At 41.6% G+C, this 26,515-nt stretch overlaps 1 protein-coding gene across 3 annotated transcripts in view; it reads right to left on the bottom strand.

The window, feature by feature from the left end:
- The window catches only part of LOC105014656 (fibrinogen C domain containing 1), an 89,114-nt gene that overhangs the window by 16,187 nt on the left and 46,412 nt on the right, over positions 1-26,515 (bottom strand). For all 3 annotated transcript variants that reach the window (XM_013136944.3, XM_010877143.3, XM_010877144.3), the window contains one exon: positions 13,380-13,476. In XM_013136944.3, coding sequence (XP_012992398.1) covers positions 13,380-13,476 — 97 coding nt within the window. The remainder of the gene's footprint in view (positions 1-13,379; positions 13,477-26,515) is intronic.

Raw genomic sequence — 26,515 nt, 5'->3', positions numbered from 1 at the left:
GCCCATTCATTAAACAATACTGCATCTCTTCATGGTGTTATTTGAGTCAAAGAAAAGGGATCACTATCTGAGATATTCCTTTAGAGAGAGCTACAATTAGAATAGTCTAGCATGGTTGTCCTCAACTGAATTTTCCCTTGGGACTCAAACTGAACCATGTTTTCCATCCCAAATGAATTTTGCCAAAATTCTATCTGGAAAAAAAGTTATGCTACATTCAAAATGGACAACGTACCAATTACACTGACGAGCCAAAACATTATGACCACTCACAGGTGAAGCGAATAACATTGATCATCTCCTAACAAGGGCACATGTTCAGGTCTGAGTAGATTAGATGGTAAGTGAACAATCAGTTCTTGTTGGCAACGGGTTGAATGCAGGAGAAATGGGCCGGAGTAAAGACCTGAGGGACTTTGACAAGGGCCATATTGTTATGGCCAGATGAAGCATCTTTGAAACAGCAAGGTTTGTGGGGTGCTCCCAGTCAGCAGTGGTGAGTACCTACTGTACTGACATTGGTCTGAAGATGGACAAACCACAAACCAGCGACAGGGTGTTGGGCGCCCAATGCTCATAGATGCGTAAGGGTAACAAAGACTATCCCATTCGCTCTGAACCGACAAAAGGTCTACTGTGGTACAAGACGCAGAAAATTGTAATGATGCTTGTGGGTGGAATGTGCGACAACACAGTGCATTGCACTCTGCTGCGTAAGGGGCTGCGTAGCCGCAGATCGGTCAGAGTACCCCTGTACACTGTCGAAAGTCCCTACAATGGACACACGGAATTAGATCTGGACCTTGGAGCAGTAGAAGAAGGTTGCCTGGTCTGATGAGTCCCGTTTTCTTTTGCATCACATGTACGACCATGTAAATGTGTGGTGTTTACCTGGGGCAGTGATGGCACCAGGATGCTTTATGGGAAGACGACAAGCCGGTGGTGGGAGTGTGATGCTCTGGGCAAAGTTCTTCTGGGAAACCCTGAGTCCAGGCCTTCATGTGGATGTCAATTTGACATGCGCCACCTACATTAACATGGTTGCAGACCAGGTTCACCCCTTCATGGAGATGGCATTCCCTGGTGGCAGTGGCCTCATTCAGCAGGATAATGCGCCCTGCCACACTGCACACATTGTTGGGGAATGGTTTGAGGAACATGTTGAAGAGTTCAAGGTGTTGCCCGTGCCTCCAAATTCCCCAGATCTCAATCTGATTGAGCATCTGTGGGAAGTGCTGGACCACCAAGTCTGATCCACGGTGACTCCACCTCGCAAGTTACAGGACTTGAAGGATCTGCTGCTAATGTCTTGGTGACAGATACCACAGGACACCTTCAGGGGTCTGGTAGAGGCTGTTTTGGTGGCATGTGGAGGATCAACAGCATGTTACTGTAGGCAGGTGGTCAGAATGTTTTGGCTCATCAGTGTATATGTTCCCATCTTGTGTTCCCACATTGTCAGTAATTTAATATTGCTCACATTCTTGATTAACAAAAAACCTGTAGCATTTTATTGTAAATACTGTGACTGGATGAAGTATGCATTAAATTCCCACGACCCATTCCAAAGCTCCCAGGGGAAACCAGAGCTCCATGAGCTATTGTCAACATAACTGAACACTAACAGCAACATATTCAGTCACTATTGGTGACATCTGCTGAAAATGTATGTATTGTGAGAAATCCTAATAGATAAATAAAATAGAATGTGTTACATTCACTTTTATTTTTATCTTTGCAATTAAAAGTCATTTACAGCAAAATCACATTAATTTACTGTCATGACTATATACCAATAATTGACTCAAGGAGAGAATACAATACGCATTCTGTATATATAATGTATATGTCTGGGTGGAGAAAGTACTGCCTCTACATCCCTTGTCTGATGGCTGTATTCCTCCTTCCAAGTCTCCCTTGTCGCTTGGGAAGTACAGCATTGAGGGTCGCATTGCTTCTTCTGTTTGCTTCTGGCTCTCCCTCTGCCAGAGGCACAATGCTGCTTCTCAAGGCTGAATGAATTCTGATTAGGAGCAGGTGTTAAAGGCAAAGCTGCCAAGTGGTGAGATAGTGGTTATCACAGGGGCGTCGCCCTGACGGCGTTGCCCTGAGGCTAATGCAGGAGAGGACCCCTCACAATATGGCTGATCCAAAACGACTACCAGTTTCATAATCCTATATGCATTTTAGGGGTTCAGGGCATTTGCCATGTCTGGAGAGAGATAATATACAAAAAAGGATTACAACGGATGGTAATTTGATGAAATATTATGGGATTCAAAAAGTACTGTTATCCAAATCAGTTTTTTATCTTTTATCGTTGACCAACGTGGCAAGAAAAACAGCCAATTGTCAAACCGGGATCTAAAATTGTTTTGACTTTAAAATCTTCAGCCTGCAACCACGGGAGAAATATTGTTATGGCAAGGATTTTAGGCAGACTAGCTTATGTAAAATATGTCCCAATTTTAAAAATATTAACTAGCTAAGATAATATTTTTTATGTCTCCGATGAGACATGTTACGAAACTGTACCGAACAGCTATATAATATTCAAGTCAAAAACAACATTAGCTATGTGATCAGGAAGTCAAACTCACTCCATCCTTCAGCTTAAACAAACATGTGATTACCTCTGAATACATCACTGATGGTAAAAGGAGTCCATTGATAAGCTCTTTTCACAGTCTGTTTTCACAGATGAGCTGTTTTCACATGATCTTCACAATGACTGAGGTGTTTTGTGGTCTGGAGTTGTCCTTTAAGTACACAATGGTGTTCTAACTGCACCCATGATGCATAACACTCAGTGTGCACACAAAGAACACAGAAGAAATAATGGATATAGCGTAACGTTTGTCCTACAGCAGTATTTCAATTAACAACTCTGAATGGTGAGACTCTCAAGACAGTGTTGTGTGTGTGTGTGTGTGTGTGTGTAAGGGTAAATGTGCTTAAACACAGAAAGAGCTAGCAGAGCAGAGCTGTGAAAGAGGAACACATATTGCCAGCAGCTTATGGAAAAATGGCACTGCATAATGACCACTGTGGGTCCTGGAGTGGGTCAGGCTTACAGCATGGACGTTTATAACTAACCCAAGACAGACCGCACACGATTGTTTCCACTGTGACACAAGTGAAGGTGCACGGGCAGAAACCAGGAACAAGGTTAGAACAGCCAAAAATGAACCAACAACTTCCTATATGCACATTCTAGCATGTATATATACTCTGTGAAGTGCAACTCAATTTGTGCTGTAAATTAATTTGCCCAGCACTCCTTGCAATTTCTAGATGGTCTTACTATATCCAGTGAGACTGGAAACAACAACATAGACACATCTGTGGCTCAACATATGAACAATCACAACACAAATATTTATATACTAGTTTCTTACATTTCATTTAACCATACAGAGTTCAGTGTATAATAAATCTGTTGATAAAAGCTGACTGTTTCTCATAGGTTAGATAACATCCTAAAGCTATTTCCTCCAATAAAATGGAAGAATTTCTAATTAAAAAATGTGTGTTGGCACAAAAATGCCTATATTTAAATTGGCAACAAAGATCAGACTATTTAAATCATACAGTACAACACCTAGCAAAAACAGAGAAGTGGCCACAGAAGAAGTATAACAAAAAGGACTAATGTGAGCCAATGACCATAAGCAGTAGATACCACATCGTTCCATCAGAGATCATTGAGTTTTTTTTATGGACCATCTTCCAATTAGTGAAAAAAGTGGCCTACGAAGTGAAGCATGGGAAAAGCTATTTTACAAAGAGTCCATAGCCTACTCTCTAGGCAGTTGTTAAAATTCTAATGGGCAGAAATGCAAGGTGACTGAATCATGCACCAAGGGTGAAATTGCTTATCTAAGCTTATTGAAATCAATGGAACTTGAAATTTAAATATGAAAACGAAGTGTACAAGTGGGCGAGGGCGAGATTGAGAGAGAAACGGGGGGGGGGGGGGGGGGGGTCAGAAGGATTAGGCAGTTACAGAGTCAGCATTTCAGTCAGGGAAAAGTGGGGCTCCACTCTCTCAGTAGCCTCACTTTCCATCCCTGGGTGCTGTTCATTACGGCACGCAATGGAAGACATTTAAAAGCCTTTCAAACCAAACAAAAATTAGTGTGTCAGTGTCTTATTGGACGAAGGCTCCTAAGGTTATCAAGCCACTGTTTCTGACACATAAACTGCACACACATACACATTCACAATTGCACAGTAAACTTACACACTTTCTTTCCACATTGTCTTTTCAACTATGGCTTCTGCTTAGTCAGTTCTAGGAACTATGGTTGCTACCTTTTGAATTTGCCTAATTTACCGTAGAAAAAAATATATTGAGTAGTGGCAAAACATTTCAGTAGAACAAAACAAAACAGTAGAATTAAAATAATAAAAGAGGTATTAAATGAAAACATCTATCAGGTTTGTTCATGTTTTAGAGAACTATTAGGTTATTGAGAGCTCAGTTAATGAGTGCTTTTGTTAAAGTTCTAAGTAATTCATTTCTGAACATATTTTTTGTGGACTGTGGAGGATTCAACATTGGTATGCTTATACACAATATTTTATGCATGTTTTGTGCCTAGTTTAAATAACTAAAAGTTTATTTGTTAATTAATATTAAGCAGTTTGTGGGAATATGAGGTGTAAATGATGATGATGAACAGATACCAAAAAACAGACATTCTATAAATAGACTTTCCCACATTCAGCCAGGTCATTTGTACCATAGAGGCAAATGCAAAGTCCTATAACGCTTACAGATCTACCTCCAGTTACTGTTAGAAGAATCAACACTGTGCCTGTGCGGTGAGGTGATTTAAAATGACAAGTCACCAAATATATTATGTCTAACTTAAGACAAATGTCACGTTTGAGGAATGGATGGGGAGCCACTGTCTACATGTATGGGTTGAACCCAAAGGAAACTCGCAAACAAAAGAGAGTTGGGACGTAACCCAAAGTAAATCTAGCCCGTACATAGGATGTAAAACAAGAACTATAGCACTCTAAGGCAACTTGCAAAGTGTAGCGCAGAGCATGCAGACACCAACATACCATACACAATAACCCACAAGGTCACGGGAGAACAGATGGACATATATAGACACAGCCAGTGCTGGAAACAATAACCAGGTGATCACTGCTTGCAGAAAGGCAGTCCGGGATTGGATAATGAAAGACTAGGGCGGTACTAGCTGGAAGGCCGGTCTGATCGGAAACATTAGGAGGATCCTCAGCAAAGGAGGACGTGACAACAGGACCCCTGGAAATAGTGAACAACATCACTAACTTACACTTGAAAAAAAAGGTCATTAAGTTCATGCAGAAGGAACTCCAAACTCTGTAGTAACTTGGCACTGCCTTCTGCATGAACTTAATGACCTTTTTTTTCAAGTGTAAGTTAGTGATGTTGTTCACTATTTCCAGGGGTCCTGTTGTCACGTCCTGTTGTCACGTCCTGTTGTCACGTCCTCCTCTGCTGAGTATCCTCCTAATGTTTCCGATTATTATAGTTCAGAATATATAATGTACTGTATATATTTTATGCTTTACTGTCAAAAAGCATAAAAAAAGTTATGTATTTACATACAAGATAACCATATGGGTGATCATTTGACTTTATTACTGAAAGATTGTGGTTACACACTTAAAAACATCAAATCAAAACTGTAGAAGAAAACCTCAGGTTGATGCTTTTTCATAAATTCACCTCTAAAAGGAGAATACCCCGGATTCAGGTGAACTAGTGCACGCAAAAGTGAACTAGTTTGAAGAAAGTTGTGCTCTAAAGTTTGCACAATTTCAAACTAGCATTAGCACAATGTCTTAAAGTCTTTGGGAAGAGCTGTTCAAACAGATTTCCAGTCAGTGCACTTGCTAATTAGCATTGATTTGAGACTGGCTCTTAGTTCCTTAAAGGGGAGTTAATATTTATACTCTAGGTGACCAAAAACTAACCTCATGGTTCCTCATTTTAAGTTGCTGAAGATCAAATAGAGTGTGTGTAATTGTGCCATATACTCCCAAAAGAAATCTGAGTCAACAGCAGTAGCCTACCCAGTTTAAAAAGAAAACATGACACCTCATATAATAACTATGTTAAAACACATTCTAATGAACTTCAATGTTCAGGGTGATGAAATAGGCTAATTCTTATGGTTCTGCCATGATCCCTAAGAAGTGTGTGCATGTGTGTGTGTGTGTGCGCGCGCGTGTGTGTAATCTTTTAAACGAGTGACGAGAATGTATGGCTAGCAGCGCACTCTCCGGCGCTCATTGTCATTCTGCAGTACATAATGAGCGGAACGGCATTACTAGGCCAACTACGATCAATACGCTGGGAGGCAGCGCCAAGCTTGGCCCATGTCACCAATGAATTACCTGGAGAGAAAAATGCCCTGTGTTCTGCTGACTGGCCTGGCAGGTATACTCACTGCTGCTCGAGGAGGAGCTATTATGTTATAACACGGATAATCACATCAGCGCAGGTGTGTTAGTCCCTGTTAGCACCCCCCCCCCCCCCCCATACACACACACACATTCATAAAGAAATGAGATTCCCTCCCTGTGTATCAAATTAGGAAGAACTTCTGATTGGTCAGCTCCGTTGACCTTTCAGCTGGTTTGACTAGGAACTTGTGACAGAGAAAGGCAGAGAATCAATGTGATCATAGATTAAAGGGCGCTCCTTCTGCTGATGTGTGTGTAACTGTCTTGACTCTTGCTGGTGGCGCTTGATGACCCAGCACATATTGAATAGTTCAGAATATGGGAGTGTTAGCGTTTGCTAAATTACTAAAAACCTTCCTTGCTCTTGTAGGAATGAGAGATAGGACTCTGTATTTTTCTGTGTTTTTATAATAGAAAACATAGCAGTGAAGCTTCTTTGACGGAATTCCATCTGTGTACAGACACAAACACAAGGCTTTTATAATCCCTCCCACCCCTAAAGACCATTGGAGCTGGAGCACAAAGCGTGTGTTTTTGTGTGTATGTTTCTATGTTAGTGCATGGGGGTGGTGCAGGATCTAATGTTGAGAGATGTGTTCATTTTGGAAAAAGGCTGCTATATCATTTACTCCATGTAGACAAGCTTTTGGGGACAAGCTTCTCAAATATCAACCCACGATACCAACATTGGAAAGCCATATAAATACAGCGGGTGCTTGCTGGCATCACTAATACAGTGTTTCAGTCTTGGACACAAACAGGTTTGCAGTATGTGGCCTACAACTTGTAGGGCCACCACAGACTAGGGCAACACAGTTGCCTACATACTGCTCTGGTTCAGCTGTAGAGGGTAGACCAGCAATTTGGAAAATGAAGCAGCTGTCTATTCCCCAGAGTGCTCACACCTTTGGGAACCATTAATATATCTGGACCCTCCATGAAACATACATTTGCTAGTTGGATCTAAGTATCTGAGATGTATATGCGTGTGTCTTCTCACACGTGTGTCTGTGTGAGGTGTGCTTGGGAAAGGATTTGCAAGGGGCTTCTTAGGCACATGTCCATGCAGCTTACTGGCATGTGTAAAGGGTCAGAGTTCAAAAAAAGTATCACCAATTCCCATTAATTATTTGAAAATTACCTGTATAAAAAAAAATAGTTATTATCTGAAATCATCTCAAGCGAGTTTTAAATGACTATGCTAATTCTTTACAAAAGAATAATATGGGGTGACAATTTCAACCTCTCCCTTTGATACTTAAAAATACTCATATTGATATTAATATGTCCAACCATTTAAAAAGAACACATTAATATTTCAGGCTAATGCATGAAATCAATCTGCAGGACACTACACTGTAACCACAAAGAGTTATTGAGTTAATTATTGGAAATAGATCAACAATCTTAAATATATAATACATCTTTGACTGCGGTGTTCAGCATGTGCGTGCGTGCATGTGTAATCAGTGGGGTCATCTTCTAAGCGGAGGTGACACAGACCTATCAGAATGTACATTTACATTTCACATATTTCACATATCCTAAGTGACTCTCAGTAAGGGCATCCATTTTAGGACAGCTAGTTGGACCTGATATTACCAAACACCCAACCTGGTAATATCAAGTCAAACTGACAAAATGTCAATTAGAACTAGCAAACATTAGTTCAAGAAAGGCACGTGTTTGTGGTTTTGTTTGCTGTTTTTTGTGTGTGTGTGTGTAACAGTAATAAACAGTATATTGTGGGGGCGAAGAAATGACAGCCAAATACAAATTCGGACTAAAGTGTGACTGCTTACAGGAGTTGGAGTCTGAGGTGTTTTAGGGGTATTGAATGAGCCAACTAGCCATATGTAGGTACCTGTAAGTGTTGACATCCTATAACTCTGATCCACTTATTGTAGTTGAAGAGTGTTTAAGGGGGTTTGCAGGTGATTGAAGAACACACGTTTGCTTTAGGGGGCCACTAAGGAGTAGATGGAGGTCAAAGAAGACATTTTGGATGTTATGACCAGAAAAGGAATCAGGCATGCCTGGTTCAGCCAGCCCGCAATTAGAAGTAACGTTGCCCAGTTGCCCTCAGGATTCAAACCTGGGTTTCTCAGATGAGAGGCTGTGTCTTCGGCCACTACGCCACGGAGCTACACATTGGCAGGGTTGGCTTTCACCATTGAGCATTGTGTTAAACTGACTAACATTTCTAATTCCACCACAAATAGCATCTATGAACTGTATGGCTTTTGGCCACTGGCCGTCTAACAGCTTCTTAGCCAGTAATAGGCTTACTAGTATCTACTAACTTACTACTTGGAATAGTCATAGTCAATAGTCAAGAATTGAGCAATTTCTAGCGAGACTGAAGATGAACTTTGCACTGCCAAAGCTATTTCATTTAATGGAACAACAATGTTCGTTTATCTTTCATTCGTGAATGACATTGATACAATAACTATCAATATAGGTGAAGAAAACTGACTTTTTCGTGAAAAAGTGAAAAAATGAGAGAATCATGGAAACCCCTTCTCTTTTACTGGCCAAAGGATTGTGATCTAGCCTATATGACCCCAAAAAGAATGCACGGATACGTACTTCGAAAATCCACCCGAAATATTCCCAAAATAAACATAAACTGTTTTATTTTAAGAAAATTATAACGTAGCTACAGCAACGTTTCTGTCAAGCCCGAAAAAATCCTAATGCATAATTTCTTTTGACAGTGACTAGGCTCAAACACAGGACCTCTGGGTTCATAGTCTGCATCTCTAACCACCATGCTATTTAACAATGGGTAGTCAGCCACTCAGTCAGCCACTCAGTCAGTCAGCCAGTTAGTAAGAGACTCCCGTGGTCAGTTTTGTTTTATTCTATAAACTACTGACAACATTACTCCCAAATTCCAAATAAAAACATTGTCATTTAGAGTAGTCTTTTGTAGAAATCAACAACTGTGATTGGGCTGGCCATGACAGGGACTTGATCTGGTGGTCCTCCATCCACACCTTGATTGACCTGGCTGTGTGGCATGGAGCATTGTCCTGCTGGAATAAACAATTCTCAGAGTTGGGGAACATTGTCAGAGCAGAAGGAAGCAGGTGTGCTTCCAGGATAACCTTGTACTTGGCTTGATTCATACGTCCTTCACAAAGACAAATCTGCCCGATTCCAGCCTTGCTGAAGCATCCCCAGATCATCACCGATCCTCCACCAAATTTCACATTGGGTGTGAGACACTGTGGCTTGTAGGCTTCTCCAGGTCTCTGCCTAACCATTAAACGACGAGTTGTTGGGCAAAGCTGAACATTTGACTCGTCAGAGAAGATGACCATGGAGAAGATACTCCATTCCTCTATGGTCCAATCCTTGTGGTCTTTTGCAAACTTCAGCCTGGCTCTTCTTAGCTTCTCATTGATGAAGGGCTTTTTTCTAGCTTTGCCCGACTTCAGCCCTGCCCTTTGGAGCCTGTTTCGAACCGTCCTCGCCGTGCACTTCACCCCTGCTGCTGTTTTCTATTCTTTTTGTAGGTCACTTGATGGCATCCTATGGTTGTTAGGTGACATTTGAATGAGTTGATGGTGGTTTTCGCCCTCTGCCAGTCTGCAGCTTTGTTGTCCCCAATATCTGTTGCTTGACCTTGTTCTTATGAACCGGCGTGTTTGAAATTTTCAGGATGGAAGCAACTCACTGTATCCCTCTGCCAGTAAAGCCAGAATTGAACCCTTCTTTTCCTCACTCAAAGCTTTTCTTTTCAACTCTTTTGTCATGCTGAATAGTTATTTTTTTATTCAAATTACCTTTGAGGTATTACTTGCACTGTTTTTGCCAAACAGCTGGTCCTATTGTAAGAGGATAGTGATGACTACAGCAGTGGTTTTTATACTTTTCCTCATAAAATTTGATTCGGTTCAGGTAATCACCTACTCAGTACCTCTTTAAGTAAAAACGAGATGTGCCAGTGTTGGAATTTAACAGACACTGGAATGAAATGGCTGCCATACATGCAGAGATGCTGATTTAAGAAAAATCAGGAGTGGTCTCTTAATTTTTTCCAGAGCTGCAGTTCTGAAATCTGTCTGGACTGTCCTCTGAGAACCTTGGGTCGTTGTGTCTATTAATTAGGGTGCAATGGTGGGTGGAGTCAAAGGTTTAATGAAACTGATTTAAAAAAGCCCCTCAAAACTGTTTGTTGTCTAAAGAAGACTGTCTATGATGTAATTTGGTAGCTTCAGACATGCTGAGAGCTGGTCACCTATGGTCTCACAGCACCGCAGAGAGAACACTGTGGAACTCTTTTTATTGACCAGGCATTTAAAAACTGGGCAAGCTGGAGCGGGGCAAGCTGGAGTTAGGAGTACAGTCAGAGTCTATCTTCTCGTCCCCTTGGAAAAGATGAGTGGTGACGGCGGCTTCACAGTCCAGTGCTGATGTTTCCAATTACTGATGTTTCTAATGACAGGTTCAACAGGCAGGCATAATGAACCAGGATAACAGAGGCAGACAGCCTCAGAAAACAGGGGACCAGCTCATCAGGCCATATGATTCATAATGGGCCATATCACTCCTTCCGCACCTGATTCATGCGGTGCTCTGAACAAGCTGCATGGGATTGGAGCCCTACCAGCAGTGAGCTGCAGTAGCCGAGACTATAAATAACCGAGTGCCTGGATTAGGAATCAGGCAACCTCCTGTGTGTTTTAAGGTTGCACTCTAATAGTTGTAAAGCATGAACCTGCATCAGCGTGTCACAGATTTGATGTTTAAACAGAACAACAGGGATGTTTTCCAAGGTTCCGTCTGGAATCCAGTGGGGGGGGGGGTGGGGGGGGTAGCAGCTATAGGTGCATATTACTGACAGACCCACACAGAACCCTGAGATCAAATTAAACGGAGCCCGTAAAAAGAACATTCTCCCCAAAATGTACAATACTGATAACGTTTGACATTTGTCACGTCTGTCATAATACATTCCTCCTCTTTGAGTCCCATGGAACGAAAGGAAATGTTTCTGCTTGGCCTGTAGTTAAAACACACACTGCCTGCTGTGGTGAGCAACAGATTTCCTCTTTTCTGCTCCTCCTTTGGACAACTTAGATTGTGTCAATCCTGACATGCTGATGCTCTGTGGCAGGTCTGTCATTTTAAATCATACAGCCCAGAGTTATGGCCACGGTTCACTGACTAAGGGCAAATACAACACAAGCTGGAAACTCATGCAAGCCCACACCAACAGTAAACTGATGTGTTCACCCACTTTGGGTCACGAAGGGGAAAGACAGTGGGCGCGGACAGGAGCAGGTCTGGAATGTGCCCCAATTTGAGCAGAGCCTGGCAGGTGGTATGTCCTGCAGGGACATGATGATTACATCTCTGTAGTATGAGTGCTCCAAAAAGGCAACTTGAGAAATAAAACATACAGGTTCATCTAAAAAAAAAAAAAAAAAAAGAATATTGTGGAAAAGTTTTTTTCATCATTCAAATCAAAAAGTGACACCTTCATATATTCTAGATTCATTGAAACATTTCTAAATATTAGATCAAAAAACGTACAATACAGAAATGTCAACCTTAGAAGAGATCTAATCACCTAATTAACTACCTGAGTCTTCAGTCTCTCAGTCTGGTTCAGTAAACACAACCACAATCATGGGGAAGACTGCTGACTTGACAGTTGTCTGGAACACTCTCATTGACACCCTCCACAAGGAGGGTAAGCCACAGAAGGTCATTGCTGAAAGGGCTGTCTGTTCACAGAGTGCTGTATCAAAGCATATTAATGGAACGTGTGGTAGGAAAAGGTGCACAAGCAACAAGGATGACCACAGCCTTAAGAGGATTGTCAAGCAAAGCCGGTTCAAGAACTTGGGGGAACTTCACAAGGAGTGGACTCAGGCTGGAGTCAGTGCATCAAGAGCCGCCATGCACAGACGTGTCCAGGAAATGGCCTACAAGTGTCACATTCCTAGTGTCAAGCCACTCCTGAACCTGAGAAACACCAGAAGCGTCTTACCTGGGTGAAGGAGAAAAAGAACTGGTCCAAAGACCTCTTCTCAGATGAAAGTGACATTTTGCATTTCCTTTGTAAATCAAGGTCCCAGAGTCTGGAGGAAGAGTGGAGAGGCACAGAATCCAGGTTGCTTGAAGTCCAATTTGAAGTTTCCATAGTCAGTGATGACTTGGGGTGCCATGTCATCTGCTGGTGTTTGTCCACTGTGTTTTATCAAGTCCAGAGTCAATGCAGCAGTCTAGCGGAAGGCCGCTATCAAAGCTACCTGGGCTTCCAAAACACCTCAGATCGACTCCATGCCATGCCACACTGATGCAATAATTTGGGCAAAAGGAGCTCCGACCAAGTATTGAGAGCATAAATTAACATAGGAAACCTTTGCAGGTGTTTGAGTCATTTAGCTGATTAGAGCTTTTCTCAGGTCGACATTTCTGTATTATACATTTTGTATTCAAACATTTTTAGATACTGGATTTTTGATTTCCATGAGCTGTCAGCTGTAATCATCAAGACTGAAAAAAAAAAAGGCTTGAAATGTTTCACTTTATGTGTAATGAATCTATAATATATGAATGTGTCATTTTGCTATTGGAATTATGGAAAAAACTGAATTTTTCCATGATATTAATTATTTTTTTGATGCACCTGTATATGGCCGGTATTGATGAATTTAGCCATGGCCAGGAGTTGGCTTAATCTGTGTCTGCAAAACCAGCCCATAAACCCTATACACCGACCTCTTGTTTTTGATGAGGTAACAACACCCAGTGGAATATGCTATGAGGAAAACAACTATTGATCTCCTTTTTCAGTTTATTTATATCGGCAGCGTGACAAGAACGTGAAGCGCTATTGGACCACTGCTGAGCCATGCACGGTGTCGCTAATGATTCCGAGTGCTCACCAAGCCAGTGTTCCCCGGTGATCTTTCCGAAGCCGTCGCGATAGGCATCCCACGCTCGGAAGAAGTTTACCGCGCCGTCCTCTCTGCGCTGAATGACCTGGGAGAAAGAAAACAACCATAGAAACAGCCAAAATTATTACCGTGGCAACATTGTGGTACACTGTTGGCTGAGCACGGGTGCCCAAATGCCCCATTACACGGGGCTGTAATAATATTAGCCTGTGAGGTTAATATCAGGTTGAATGACTTCAGTAGCTCCAGAAAGTCTGTGTGAACTTCATTCCTCCCATCCCCGGGAGAACTCTGACGCATTGCTGGAATTACAACAGAGCTTCAGACATTAATTGACTCCTGATCCCTTTATAGAAGATTAATCAGCCATGCACTGGATCAATGGCAGATGAAACTGCCAGCAAAGGCAAGAGCCACCATTAATGTAAATGAGCCAAGGCCAGTGTCCCTCTCTCTGACTTCCCAAACCACCAACAAGTTGCTGCCAGCAGAGACCACACACATCGGCAAATAAACAGACCGAAAAACAAATACTTTGTGACAGAGGGACTGTCTCTGTGAGATTGGCTAAATTGAATTATAATATTGATTCAATCGAGGCGTTTTTCCTCCAAGTGTTTTCTAGGCCAGTCATCAGTTATCCATTGGAGAAGCTTAAGTACTTAGTGTTAGTAAAGGTGGGACTCTTTCAAAGCATGTGAAGCCTAATGACTGACAGAACATCTTTACCTGTAACTTTAAGTCAGTATATTTTGTTCTTCTTAGTCATATGATGGCATACATGCTTTTGAAGATTGCTGACCTTGGTTGTGAAACGGTATCGGGGGAAAACACTGTAATTCTCTTAATTAGACATTGCCAACTGTCATAGCAGGTGGGCTACATTCAAAATAAATATTGAGGGGCTATTCTTTACTAAGAAACCTGTTCACTTCTCAAATCCAGCACCAACTCACAATTCAACCAAGGACATTTTAATTATTCACTTTAATCTGTGAAAATACTCATCGAGACACCTCTCGACAGTTAATCTATCCCAATCACCACAGCACTGTGTGTATGAACCAGGTGATTAAAATAAAGCAAAATGATCATGTTTCAATAAATATTTGATGAGCTGGGCTATAAATATTCTCATCAGTGGGCCTGATGCTGGCTTCAACAGAGGGTGTTTAGATGGCGTGAAGAAATTCACAATTCAGGAAGGCAGTCCTGGGCATCGGGAGAGATAGTGAGATGAGAACTTGGGGATGATTGATGGGTATGGCTACGAGGTGCTTGTAATAACGTTGCAGTGGAAAGCGCTGACTCGAGAGGCCCTTAGTCTGGGTACAGACACATTTATTTATATTTTTATTGTGGCATAAAATTCAAAAAGGCGGAGATACTGCCCCCCCCCAACCCCCCCACCCCCTATCTCTGCTCTATCTGTCTGTTCTGTTGTGCTTTTCTGTACAGAGTGAGTCCCGAAAGCAATTTCACCTGATCCAATGAATCTCTTTGCCAGCCCCCTAATACAGAGCAGTCATTCAGTCATTCACGGTCAAGCTCTATGCTGGATCATAGCATCCGAACAGAAAAAGCCAGGAGACACTTTGTTCGATGTGCATGGCATCAAAAGAAGAATGATCTTGTTAAACTTTCCACAACGTGTTATTAATCCACATAATCACTTGAATAATATGTCCTGTGTGTCTGTGTGTGTCTGTGTGTCTGTGTGTCTGTGTGTCTGTGTGTGTGTGTGAAGAGCTTAATGTTTCCAGTGCTGCTGGTCCCCATCTAATTTTTCAATTAAAAATAACTTATTTCCAGAGAGGGAACTTCAAGAGTAGTGACGAGACATGACAATGTGTGCGACAGAAAAAACACTACAAGAAGGCTAAAGTCTCAAGTAGCATTCAGGTCCCGTCCCTTCTAAAAGTATTCAGACCCCCTCACTTTCGCCACATTATGTCATTGACTGAGTTTAGAATTGCTGAAAGTTATTTTTTGCCATCAGTCTACACACCATACCCCATAACGACCAAGCAAAAACACAATTAGAAATCTGTTCCAATCTATTGAAAATGAAAAACTAAAATATACTGTGCGCTTAAGCACTCCTCAGTTGACACTCTCCAAACTGAGAGCAGAAGCACCCCGTGTCCTTTGATCATATTTACTGGAAGCAGTCTCTACAACTTGATTTGAGTCCACCTGTAGCAAATTAAATTGATTGGACATGATTTAGAAAGGCAAGCAAATGTCACACTTCATATTGTGTGTCAGAAGAAAAACCAAGCCATTAAGTCCACGGAATTCTCCAAAGCTCTCACAGCTGAGTCATCCTGGAGTGGCACAGCCAAAGACTGCACCTGAACCCCGTTGAACATCTGTGGGGAGACCTGAATATCACAGCTCACTGATGCTCCACATCCAGACTGAAAGAGCTTTAGAAGATCTACAAGGAAGAATGGAAGAAACTGAAACAAATTCAGGTTTGTAAAGCTGGTAAAGGCATACCCAAAGAGACACTAAGCTGTGATCAGCGCCCAAGGTGCTTCTACAAAGTAATAATAAATAAAAGGTTGGAATACATATGTTCAGTGGATATAAAAAATCTACATACCCATGTTAAAATGACAGATTTTTGTGATGTAAAAGAATGAGACAAAGATAAATGATGTCAGAACCTTTTTTTAAGTGATTTATCTTTGATCAATTATTTATCTTTGTCTCATTCTTTCACATCACAAAAACCTGACATTTTAACAGGGGTGTGTAGACTTTTTATATCCACTGTACATGAGATGTTTTCATTTCTTATTTTAAATCAACCATATGTGTATAACAAAACAAAAATGTGGAGAACAAAATTCTGCGAGCAATGAATACAATATATATTGTATTTACTTAAATACAAAGAAATCCTTCAAGAGTTAAGTAGCTGGACAGATGTTGGTACAAAAGGAGAAGCAGCCTCCTTAGACTTCAGTGGGAGATATAACTATAACTACGCCTGGAGAGTAGGGTCTGTACCGGTCATTCAGTTAATGTGTCAGGGCAAGGTTTGATGTCTTTGTGTTACTCAAATTCCTCAAGATGTTTGGACAATTTCAGACTCCATTGCTTAGTTCTTCATTGACTGCAAGATGGGATGGTGCAGCTGCCAAGGACAGAAGGGAGGGGTGGACAAACTCTTGTGGATGACAAATGAACCTGGAAACACATTTCCTATGGCCTAGTAGTCCCATCATCCCAGCAAACAGGGAACGTTCCAACACTGCTATGCAACATCTCAACGAGGTTCCAATCTGGTTTCAAGCTACTACCCATACTATAGTAATGAACAGATTAAAAAACCAACAAAACAAAAAAACAGTGTTCCTTCATCACTTAATTATGTCTGAGAACATACTTTTTCTCTGTGGCGCAAGTTTTATCTCTGGAGTAAGAAGGAACTTTAAAAAGTGTTTTTGTAGGACCCCTAACGCAACAGTACAAGACATTAGATGGTTTGTGGATTGTGTTTCTGCCGTGTGTGCATTGTGTGATGGAGTGCTCAGCCCGGCTCCACTGCTAAAAGGATAAAATCTTACTTCTCAAACAAAATAATGCAGTGAAAAGACACAGAAAGGAAATAATGTCAACTGAATATTCCCCAAAAGACTCTTAGAGCATCAAAGAAATGGCAGAGCAGAATAGTACACCAATTTGCTGGTTAAAAAAAAAAAAGGTATTTCCAATGCCAAAATCATTCCCTCTTCTGGTCAGTCTGGTATGGAACGTTAGACACTAAACGAGCCACGGAGAATAGATCTGTGTAATAGACTTGTACATCAACTAACATGGTAAACTCCGATGTATTCGTGAAGCTCTACTTTGACCTAACAGACCTGGGTAGATACTAATACCTTTGGGAGGGTTGTGTTTGTTCGTTGTTTGACACAGATGTGGGAAGGTAGTGTGTTTTATCTTCCTTGTTTAATTTGTCATTTAGCAGGTTTAAATACATTATCTATTTTGAGTTTGGCTTAAAATGCAATTTACCTACTATCTCTTTACATTATAATCACATCAGTGCGCACACTATGGTAAGCTTTGTGCAAAGGTTCCAAAATGCAACTGAAAGTAAAAAATATTTCTCAAAGTACAAAGATAACAGGTATACCGTACATTTAGAATGTACCATTAACTTCTGGTCAATTAAAGAAAGTTTAAATAGAACCTGAAAGACAATAATGCTGGTTAATGCCAATCCGAGGAACAGTCCTACACAAAAGACAGTAATGCTGTCAACTTTGTCGTCCACTGGCACATACAGGGTGAGGTGGGGGAATGGCATCTCCTCAGACGTCCTGTGGTCTTTACAGCACACTGATGGTGAACATTGCTCTTCCTTTAAGTCCTCTGCTCAAGTAAAATTACCCAGTTCCATCACCGGCCTCTACACAGGGCTGCTAACGAGCCCAAAAGACAGATGGGCTGCGGAGTGTGTCCGTAAACCACTTTCCAATTGCACAGCACCATTCTTGCCCAAAGCCATTCCCACTGACGTCAGTCCGCTGTAGAAGACTGCTGCAGCCCCCGTGAGTCTTGACCTTTGCTTTTTCTGTGGCTGACCAACACTAGTTTTTGGTGCTACAGAATACAAAGTGCATCACTCCACAACAAAACCGATGGCTTTTTCTTTAACCTGTAAAGTACATTTTCTCAAACAGATCACACAGCTAAGGCTACTTTCTGAATCAGTATAATGATATGGTACTCTACATCGGATGGTATAAACCACGTTTACTGTAAATACGTGTTAAAAATATATTGGGTAATTAAAGGGATGATTTGGGATTTTGGCAAAGAGGCGCTTAATCTATTTCACCAGATTCAGATTGATTTAAAAATGGTATAATAAAACAGGAGAACAGGCTCCAGTTTTAATTAGAGAACAGGCACATGTTTACCCTCATTAACCTTACTATCAAACCAATCAGATCTACAATGCCACATGCACAGAACATTTATGACAACAATGTTCTGCCAAGGACACTGTTCCCCATGTAGGACCCAAGGGCCAGTGGAGATCTACAGCAGACTCACATCTCTGAAAACTTACTGCCCCTCCCAGAAGATACAAATCGTCCATCTGGGTGTCAAGCATAAAAAAAGCTTGGTGAGGTCTGGTCAGCTTGGTGGGGTCTGGTCAGCTTGGTCCGGTCTGGTCAGCTTGGTGGGGTCTGGTCAGCTTGGTCCGGTCTCGTCAGCTTGGTGGGGTCTGGTCAGCTTGGTGCAGTCTGGTCAGCTTGGTGCGGTCTGGTCAGCTTGGTGGGGTCTCGTCAGCTTGGTGGGGTCTGGTCAGCTTGGTGCGGTCTGGTCAGCTTGGTGGGGTCTGGTCAGCTTGGTCCGGTAAGCTTGGTGCGGTCTCGTCAGCTTGGTGCGGTCTGGTCAGCTTGGTGGGGTCTGGTCAGCTTGGTGCGGTCTGGTCAGCTTGGTGGGCTCTGGTCAGCTTGGTGCGGTCTCGTCAGCTTGGTGCGGTCTGGTCAGCTTGGTGGGGTCTGGTCAGCTTGGTGCGGTCTCGTCAGCTTGGTGCGGTCTGGTCAGCTTGGTGGGGTCTGGTCAGCTTGGTGGGGTCTGGTCAGCTTGGTGCGGTCTCGTCACCTTGGTGCAGTCTGGTCAGCTTGGTGGGGTCTGGTCAGCTTGGTGCGGTCTGGTCAGCTTGGTGCGGTCTGGTCAGCTTGGTGGGGTCTGGTCAGCTTGGTGCGGTCTGGTCAGCTTGGTGGGGTCTGGTCAGCTTGGTGCGGTCTGGTCAGCTTGGTGGGGTCTGGTCAGCTTGGTGCGGTCTGGTCAGCTTGGTGGGGTCTGGTCAGCTTGGTGGGGTCTGGTCAGCTTGGTCCGGTCAGCTTGGTGTGGTCTGGTCAGCTTGGTGGGGTCTGGTCAGCTTGGTGGGGTCTGGTCAGCTTGGTGCGGTCTGGTCAGCTTGGTGGGATCTGGTCAGCTTGGTGCGGACTCGTCAGCTTGGTGCAGTCTGGTCAGCTTGGTGCGGTCTGGTCAGCTTGGTGGGGTCTGGTCAGCTTGGTGAGGTCTGGTCAGCTTGGTGCGGTCTGGTCAGCTTGGTGGGGTCTGATCAGCTTGGTGCGGTCTGGTCAGCTTGGTGCGGTCTGGTCAGCTTGGTGCGGTCTGTCTCTAGGATGGTCAGTGTAACACAGCTCAGACATTCCCAGTGAGATTGTGACTGTGCCTCCATCACCCCACTTGTGGTCACCATGACAATCTCACTAGATTATAGGCCTTCCCGATTCTACGACCCAACGGCACAGGAGCCATTTGAAAAAAATAGAAAATATCTCCCCCCAATATGAAACCCCGCCTACACCCTTGGTCAAACCTTACTTTTCAAAACCCTTTATGCTACGTTAGATCCATTACTTCCAAAGCCATGAATAACTTAACAAAAACGTTAGGTGATTTGGCCTGAGTGAAAACTGGCTTAAGGCTGATGTTTGTTACTGTCCTGTCAGACTGTTTTTGCCTTTTGAGGTTCAGCCTCCTCAATTACTTTTTATAGCTCCAGTTTACAGGCCTCCTGGGATGAACACAGTGTTCCTTAGAGATGCGAATTCCTTTAAGACCTCATAGTCATGTCACATAATTACATTTTCTTTTGTGACTTCACACTGCAAAAGGTTCTTGACACAGAGGGTTTGGTCCAACATTCAGTTCAGTTTTAGCCTGTTGTGTAGATATAATGGTTCTAAATGTTTGTCCTCATAATCCTGGACTATATGGTTGTGTAACCATTATAGGTTTACAGTCACAACCTATTCAATTAGACCCCAACCAAAAACTTTGAAAAGCCACAATAAGTTTCTCTGACAAACCAAAGATTTCTAGAGAACCCTGACTTCACCTACCCAAGGACATCAGAGTAAACCATCTGAGGTACTAAACTAAGTTGGCTTCACTAATTTATTAATCGACTTGAAAAGAAGTTATGGATTCCTCCCTGATTATGTAATATTTTTCCAGAACCGACATGATAATGGATCAATGGGATTTAATTGGACTTATTTTCAAATTGCAAGTTGCCCAACATAACATCTTTCAACTCAAATTGGTCACAAATACTGAAAAAACAAATGGCATTCTCATCAGTTTCAAGCCGATTACATTCAACAACACACTAAAAAGCTTAACTTTAAGCTGGGTTTCATTTCAAGCTAAAAAGCCCTTTTTATTTGCTTTTGTTGAATTATTGTAATATTATGTACACAAATGCCTCAGGGTCTTGCCTGCACACACAAGAAACACTCCAGTATACTGCTCGTTGATTTTGAACAAACATAATACCTCATGCAAATCACAGTGCCTCATATCAGTTAGCAGGATCTTACTGCAACAGACTCAGGGTTATGTTCATCTAAAAGGATATTTAAGGGCAGCTGCCAATAAATTGAAGTACTTTATTCACATTACAGACTAAGGGATATTAGCATACAGGATTGAAAAACTGTACCGTGGAACTGTAACTAAACACTGAGTTCTTCCCCACCATTTCCACCCATTGAGATTGAGGGGGCTCAGCTAGTTAGGCAGAATCACTCAGAATCCTAGGGCCCATAATCTCCCACAACCTGAACTTTGATGACAGCATCAAAGCAACCACCATCGGCTGTAACACATGCACTTACTGTAAAAAGCTCCTCATCAAACCTGATCCTGCTTTATGCATCCATCATAGAGTCCATCCTCACCTCGTTGTATGGTCCATGGAAAGGGACACCGGCTGCTTCCTGAACTCCTTGGAAGTCCTACGTGCCTCCAGGGTAAGGATGGGTGCATGGCTGATCCCTCCCAAACAGGTCACCCATCACGGCAGAGGTCACCATCAGTGCAGAGGTCACACATCACTGCATAGGTCACCATCAGTGACGAAATTAGCCAGTTCCAGTGGTAGCCATAGCAGCCGAGACCTTAACAGCCCCTCCATCATACAGTACTTCATGAGGTGGTACGCTAGTTCATTTTCTAACTCCAGATTTTCCAACGTACCGTTACTCTGGCAAATGTCAATCTTTGTTTCATCTGTACAAAAAAAACTTTACCCAGAGCTCTGCAGGCTCTTTTAGGTACTTTTTAGGTCATCCTGTTTGGAGTATTTGCAACTTAAAGTATATCTTCTGTTGTTCCGCTGGTGCCTTCTATGGATGGTTGTGGCTCACACAAATCCACCCCTACCTCCTGGAGAGTGCTGCTGATCTTTCAGACAGTTGGGGATTTTTCCTCATTACGATGAGCATTCTTCTGTTATTCTCTGTTGAGTTTTTCCGATTGCTGAGCTCACTAGTGCATTCCTTCTTTCTAATGATGTTCCAAACAGTTGCTTTTGGTATGCCTATGGTTTTAGCTATGACAATAAGGGGTTTTTCAGACTTCACAGCCTCATAAAGCCATGCTTGTCTTTCATTGACACGTTTTTGGTCCTGGAAGCAAAACATTCCATAGGCAAACACCAAGCCTAGAATAAAGGTTAGACATTAAGACTGCACCAATGATGGGAAAACCACACCTGACTAACTAGAAACACTTGTCAAGCCAACTGTCTCATTGCTTTTGTTAACCTGAAATACAGGGTCAATGTAATGTTTATGTACACAATATGTAAACGTAAATAAAAGCTGAAAATCTATACGTCACAAGATACTTTCAGACCATTTATTTTTAATATAGAACATTTTGGAATAAATTATGTCTAACTTGCCATTTCAGGGTATTTAATACAGACCATTTTCTTGAGATATTATCTGTGGGCTTAGGCAGACAGAACAATTGGCGGATGCATTTTATGCAAATTCTATAATGATATTCAATGGGCTTGAACTCCTGGCTGCATTCGATGTAGCTGAACTGCAAGGCAACGACTAACCGACAGGCCATTCAGCAGCACCCCTACCAGGCACCCCCACTCTGTCAGCAGTCAAACCAACTTGATTGAGGAATTATATTATTCCCGCAAATAATACTCCAGCCCCGTACCTTTTATAATGGGACTATGCCCCTCCTAGTGGATATCATATATATGTATCTGCGTCTAAGATGAATGAGGTAGATCAATTCTGGATTAAAAAAATGCTATCTACGACTTCATCTGACTCTGCAGAGGTAGATAACAGTTTTAATACCTGGATAACTAAAAGCAACTGTACAGTGTACAGTGTCCATTGATAAACACCAGAATGCTAACAAAATACTGTTGTCCCTGTGACACTCATTTATGTCTGCAGAAGAAGTCCTCTGGAACAGTTTAGTTTAGTTTAAGTATCATACCCATTAGCTGACACCATAAAAATCTAAAACTACTAGTACAACTACCGCTCAAATAAACCATGTGGGGTTACCTTTCTTTTGCCAAGAGCCAATGTGAGTAATGTGAGTAATGTGAGTAACACGGTAATAAACACTGTACTCTCTGTCAAATCTGATTTGCGTTAACACTCAAGAGCTTTAAAAATTAAGCCAAATAATGTGACTTACCAACATCCATTTGGGCTATTTACAGGAATTATGCTGAATGAGTGAAAGTGAAAGAAGCAGAAACAGGGAGGGACTACCTGAAGTACTGTAAGCACTGGTGTAAGCACTGGTGCAAGCACTACTGTAAGCACTGGGGTTTGTGTAGCTAATCCAAGCTAAATATTGTTCACATGCATATCCCTTGTTTCAAGCCCCCAACACTGCTCTTATCTCAGTATATCTGGAGTAATCCTGAAGTAATCCACAGATAACAACTACAGTATATACACTTTGATTAATATCACACTTTAAAGAATTTACTTGTGACACTCACAAATGTTGTTTGTGTAAATTCACGGGTCCTGCACTTTCCCCACAGCTGCTCTTCCCTTATTCTTACATCAGCAATGAAAATTGCATCACCTGCCAATCATATTTAACCAAATCAGAGAGGACGTTTTGAAAACACACCGCTGAAATACTGTGGATGATTATAATATTGGATTTCCAATTCCAGGCATCAAACCCATTAAGAATTTATATATATATATATATATATATATATATATATATATATATATATATATATATATATAGAAGGAATCGTTCATGTTTTATGTTTTAAACCCATAGGAAAATCTACAGGATTCATTCAGAGGAGTGAACAAGAAATTCTCTTCAACTCTTCCATTGCTGCTAAATCCATAGAGAACATAAGTTAGAAAATCAAAACGCGCTACATTACAATGACCTGCCTCTTCACAATGGAATTATCGCCATAAAATCAGAAAGTAGGCTAGTAGGTCTTCAAGTCTTATAGAGATGCGTTGGCCTAACCATACCCAGCAGAGAAAAGCAACATACTGCATGTAATACATTTCTTTTTAAATACAAGGACACTTCAGGAGCAAAATAATTCAAGGGCCCAGAAAAAGTGTTATGAGCATAAGAAATACATCCAACTTTGAAAAATAAAACTAAAAGCCTGCAGTACTAGATCCAACTCCAACTGGACATCCAACTGACTGTACCGTACACCAAAGATAAATATTTCAGCAAACCTTCTTGCACATAGTCAATAATGAATAAAACATTCATTTTAACTCTCTTTTAGCAAATAAAATATAAAAAAAAAAAACACTCATTCTGATTATTTGTCTAGTTCTGTGTTTCTCCTCATATGCATCATGATCAATAATTTAACAGACAAGTAATTTAGCAGACACGTTGATCCAGAGGGATTGCATTGTGGGTGAACAAAACATATTGGTCCACCATGGGAATTGAATGCACAACTCAAGTATTGCAAGGGTCACGCTCTTACAAAGTGAGCTATACAAGACTCGTAGCAGGCTCAATGGTCAAGCCACTTCATTTAAGTATGCAGGGATCAGTTCTTGTGTTGCTTAGCACAGCATCGGCTTTCAGAATATAAAAAAGTAATATTTTTTGCTCCTGTAGACCTTTAGTGATCATATAAAATTGAAACCACTTCCGTGGAAAAAGGGGAGTTGCCCCTCCTGTATTAATGTAACTTTTATCTTTCATCTTAAAAAAAAAAAAAAACACATTCACTCCATAACAGTTTCCCACATTCGGAGAGGTAGAAAAACACAGCAATTACTGAGAAACCAGAATGAGAGATGAGGACTGCTGAACTTCAGGGACTGTAACTGAGACGATGTGTCTAAGTTCACAGGCTCACATTTAAACTGCTGTTTCAAAGTCCGTGAAGACCTGCATCCTGGTCTGACGGCCCAGGCAACTTACTGACCGATAATGTTTCCCAGGTGACTGGTTCCCAGTCACACCATCACAATGAAAGGCCTACTGGTTTGCCTACTGGTTTCTTATGCATTCCATTTCAAACAAACAAAAAAAATATTGAACATATCAATAGCACATTTGTCTCAAAAACACTAGCATTACTACAGCTCCATCTAGGCATTTTTTTAACTGAAAAAAGGCAGAGGGCAAACTGCAATTCTCTCTGTCAGGTAGTAGATTATTAAAAACATACCCACCAGCCTACTTTTTAAAAACATACCCTACCACCAGCCTACTGTAGGCCTGCTTCATGGTGCACAACCTACCATTTAACACCTGGCAGAACAAACAGGTGGTATATCCAGACAGGCTTCTGTTCAGATGCAGGTGGATGGGAAGAGTTTGTGAGTAGAGCTGTAACGCGCAACTATTTAGCTATTAATGCTGTTCTGTAGGATAGGCTCAGTTAATTACAAGAGGGACTGCGAGTGCTTTCTGTTCTTCTGACTATTATAAAACTAAATCCACTACTGCAATAAAAATCTTATCAAACACTTCTATGAAATCAAATGCTGATGACAGTTATTCGTAAGTACCTATAACACAGTTAATCTCCTGCAAATACATTCATTTCTTCTTCCCTGCCAGTATTATACAGATTTTCTGTTTCTTCTATACACATCTTATGCATGGCATATCTCAGCAGAGTAGCATCATCATGTCCTTTGATTTACTATGTGTTCATAATTGTATTATTTTTCAGTGGTGTTTGCCCTCTTTTAGTAATTGGGAATACTTCTGTTTCCTAACGGCAACACAGATAAACTTCTGTATACATCACACATGTCAGCTGACCAGCATGACTTTCTTGTCCATTTTCTATTTCTTCATAATTGTGTTGTTTTCTCAGCATTCTTCTCCTCCTTTCACTCATGGCATATGTCAGTTGACTTGCTTTTGCAGGGACATTTACCCCTGTCATGAGAAGGGGTGGGGGTCCTTACAAATTGGATCACCTCTTGAGGAGATTAAACTCATCAATCTTGTTTCTAAAATAGCTTTCAGTTCATCTAAAAACTCTGACATCCCAGGAGTGATCTGTCCTGATGATGACTGCATTTATTTCAGCAGTGATGGAAAAATTTGCATTTCATGTTTTGGCTCAAATCATAAAGAGCAGCCTGTTTTTAATCATGTCAATAACAGTTTTATCCCTCCCTTGTAGTGCCAAATTAATTTAATTTAAGTGATTGAAAATGCCACCGCAAAAACAAACCTCTGGTAAAACGTCCCCATTAAGATGTCTTTATTGTGTTAGCATTAAAAGCATCTGTCAGTATCTTACGCATGGGATACTCTCAAGAGAGCATTACCCTTGTTTAGCAAAACAACTTGATGTTAAAGTAGGCTAGATGATAATACACAGAGGATAAACAGTGGGTGGGTAAAATAACGGAAACACCAAACAATATATTAATATCAGGGATTAATACTGAGTAGGGCCACCCTTCGCTCACAGAAAAGATCCAATCCTTGGAGTGTTGTCAAACAAGTCCTGAATGGTGTGTTCTGGGATACTCCACCATACAAGAAGAAAAGTGTCCAGTTCCTTGGGGAATGAAATAGGTGGATATCTACTCCCCACTCTGCTCTCCAGAACTTCCCATAAAGGTTCAATCTGGTGATTGAGGAGGCCATGGAAGGAGTTCTGGTGCATCCCTGCCAATCAGCCTGCGACCACTCTTTGGATGTTTGCTAGTTGACTCTTGTTGCTGTGAAAACTCAAACCCCTAAGTGGTGATTGTCATACATACATACTGCTAATTGGCAGGCCTAAGGTGACCTCTGTAGCTGTGTTTCCATTTTTCAGT

The sequence above is a fragment of the Esox lucius genome, chromosome 13 (assembly GCF_011004845.1).
Source record: "Esox lucius isolate fEsoLuc1 chromosome 13, fEsoLuc1.pri, whole genome shotgun sequence".
NCBI classification, from domain to species: domain Eukaryota; kingdom Metazoa; phylum Chordata; class Actinopteri; order Esociformes; family Esocidae; genus Esox; species Esox lucius.
The sequence above is the reverse complement of the archived record's forward strand: the minus strand, read 5'-3'. Positions and strand labels throughout refer to the sequence as shown.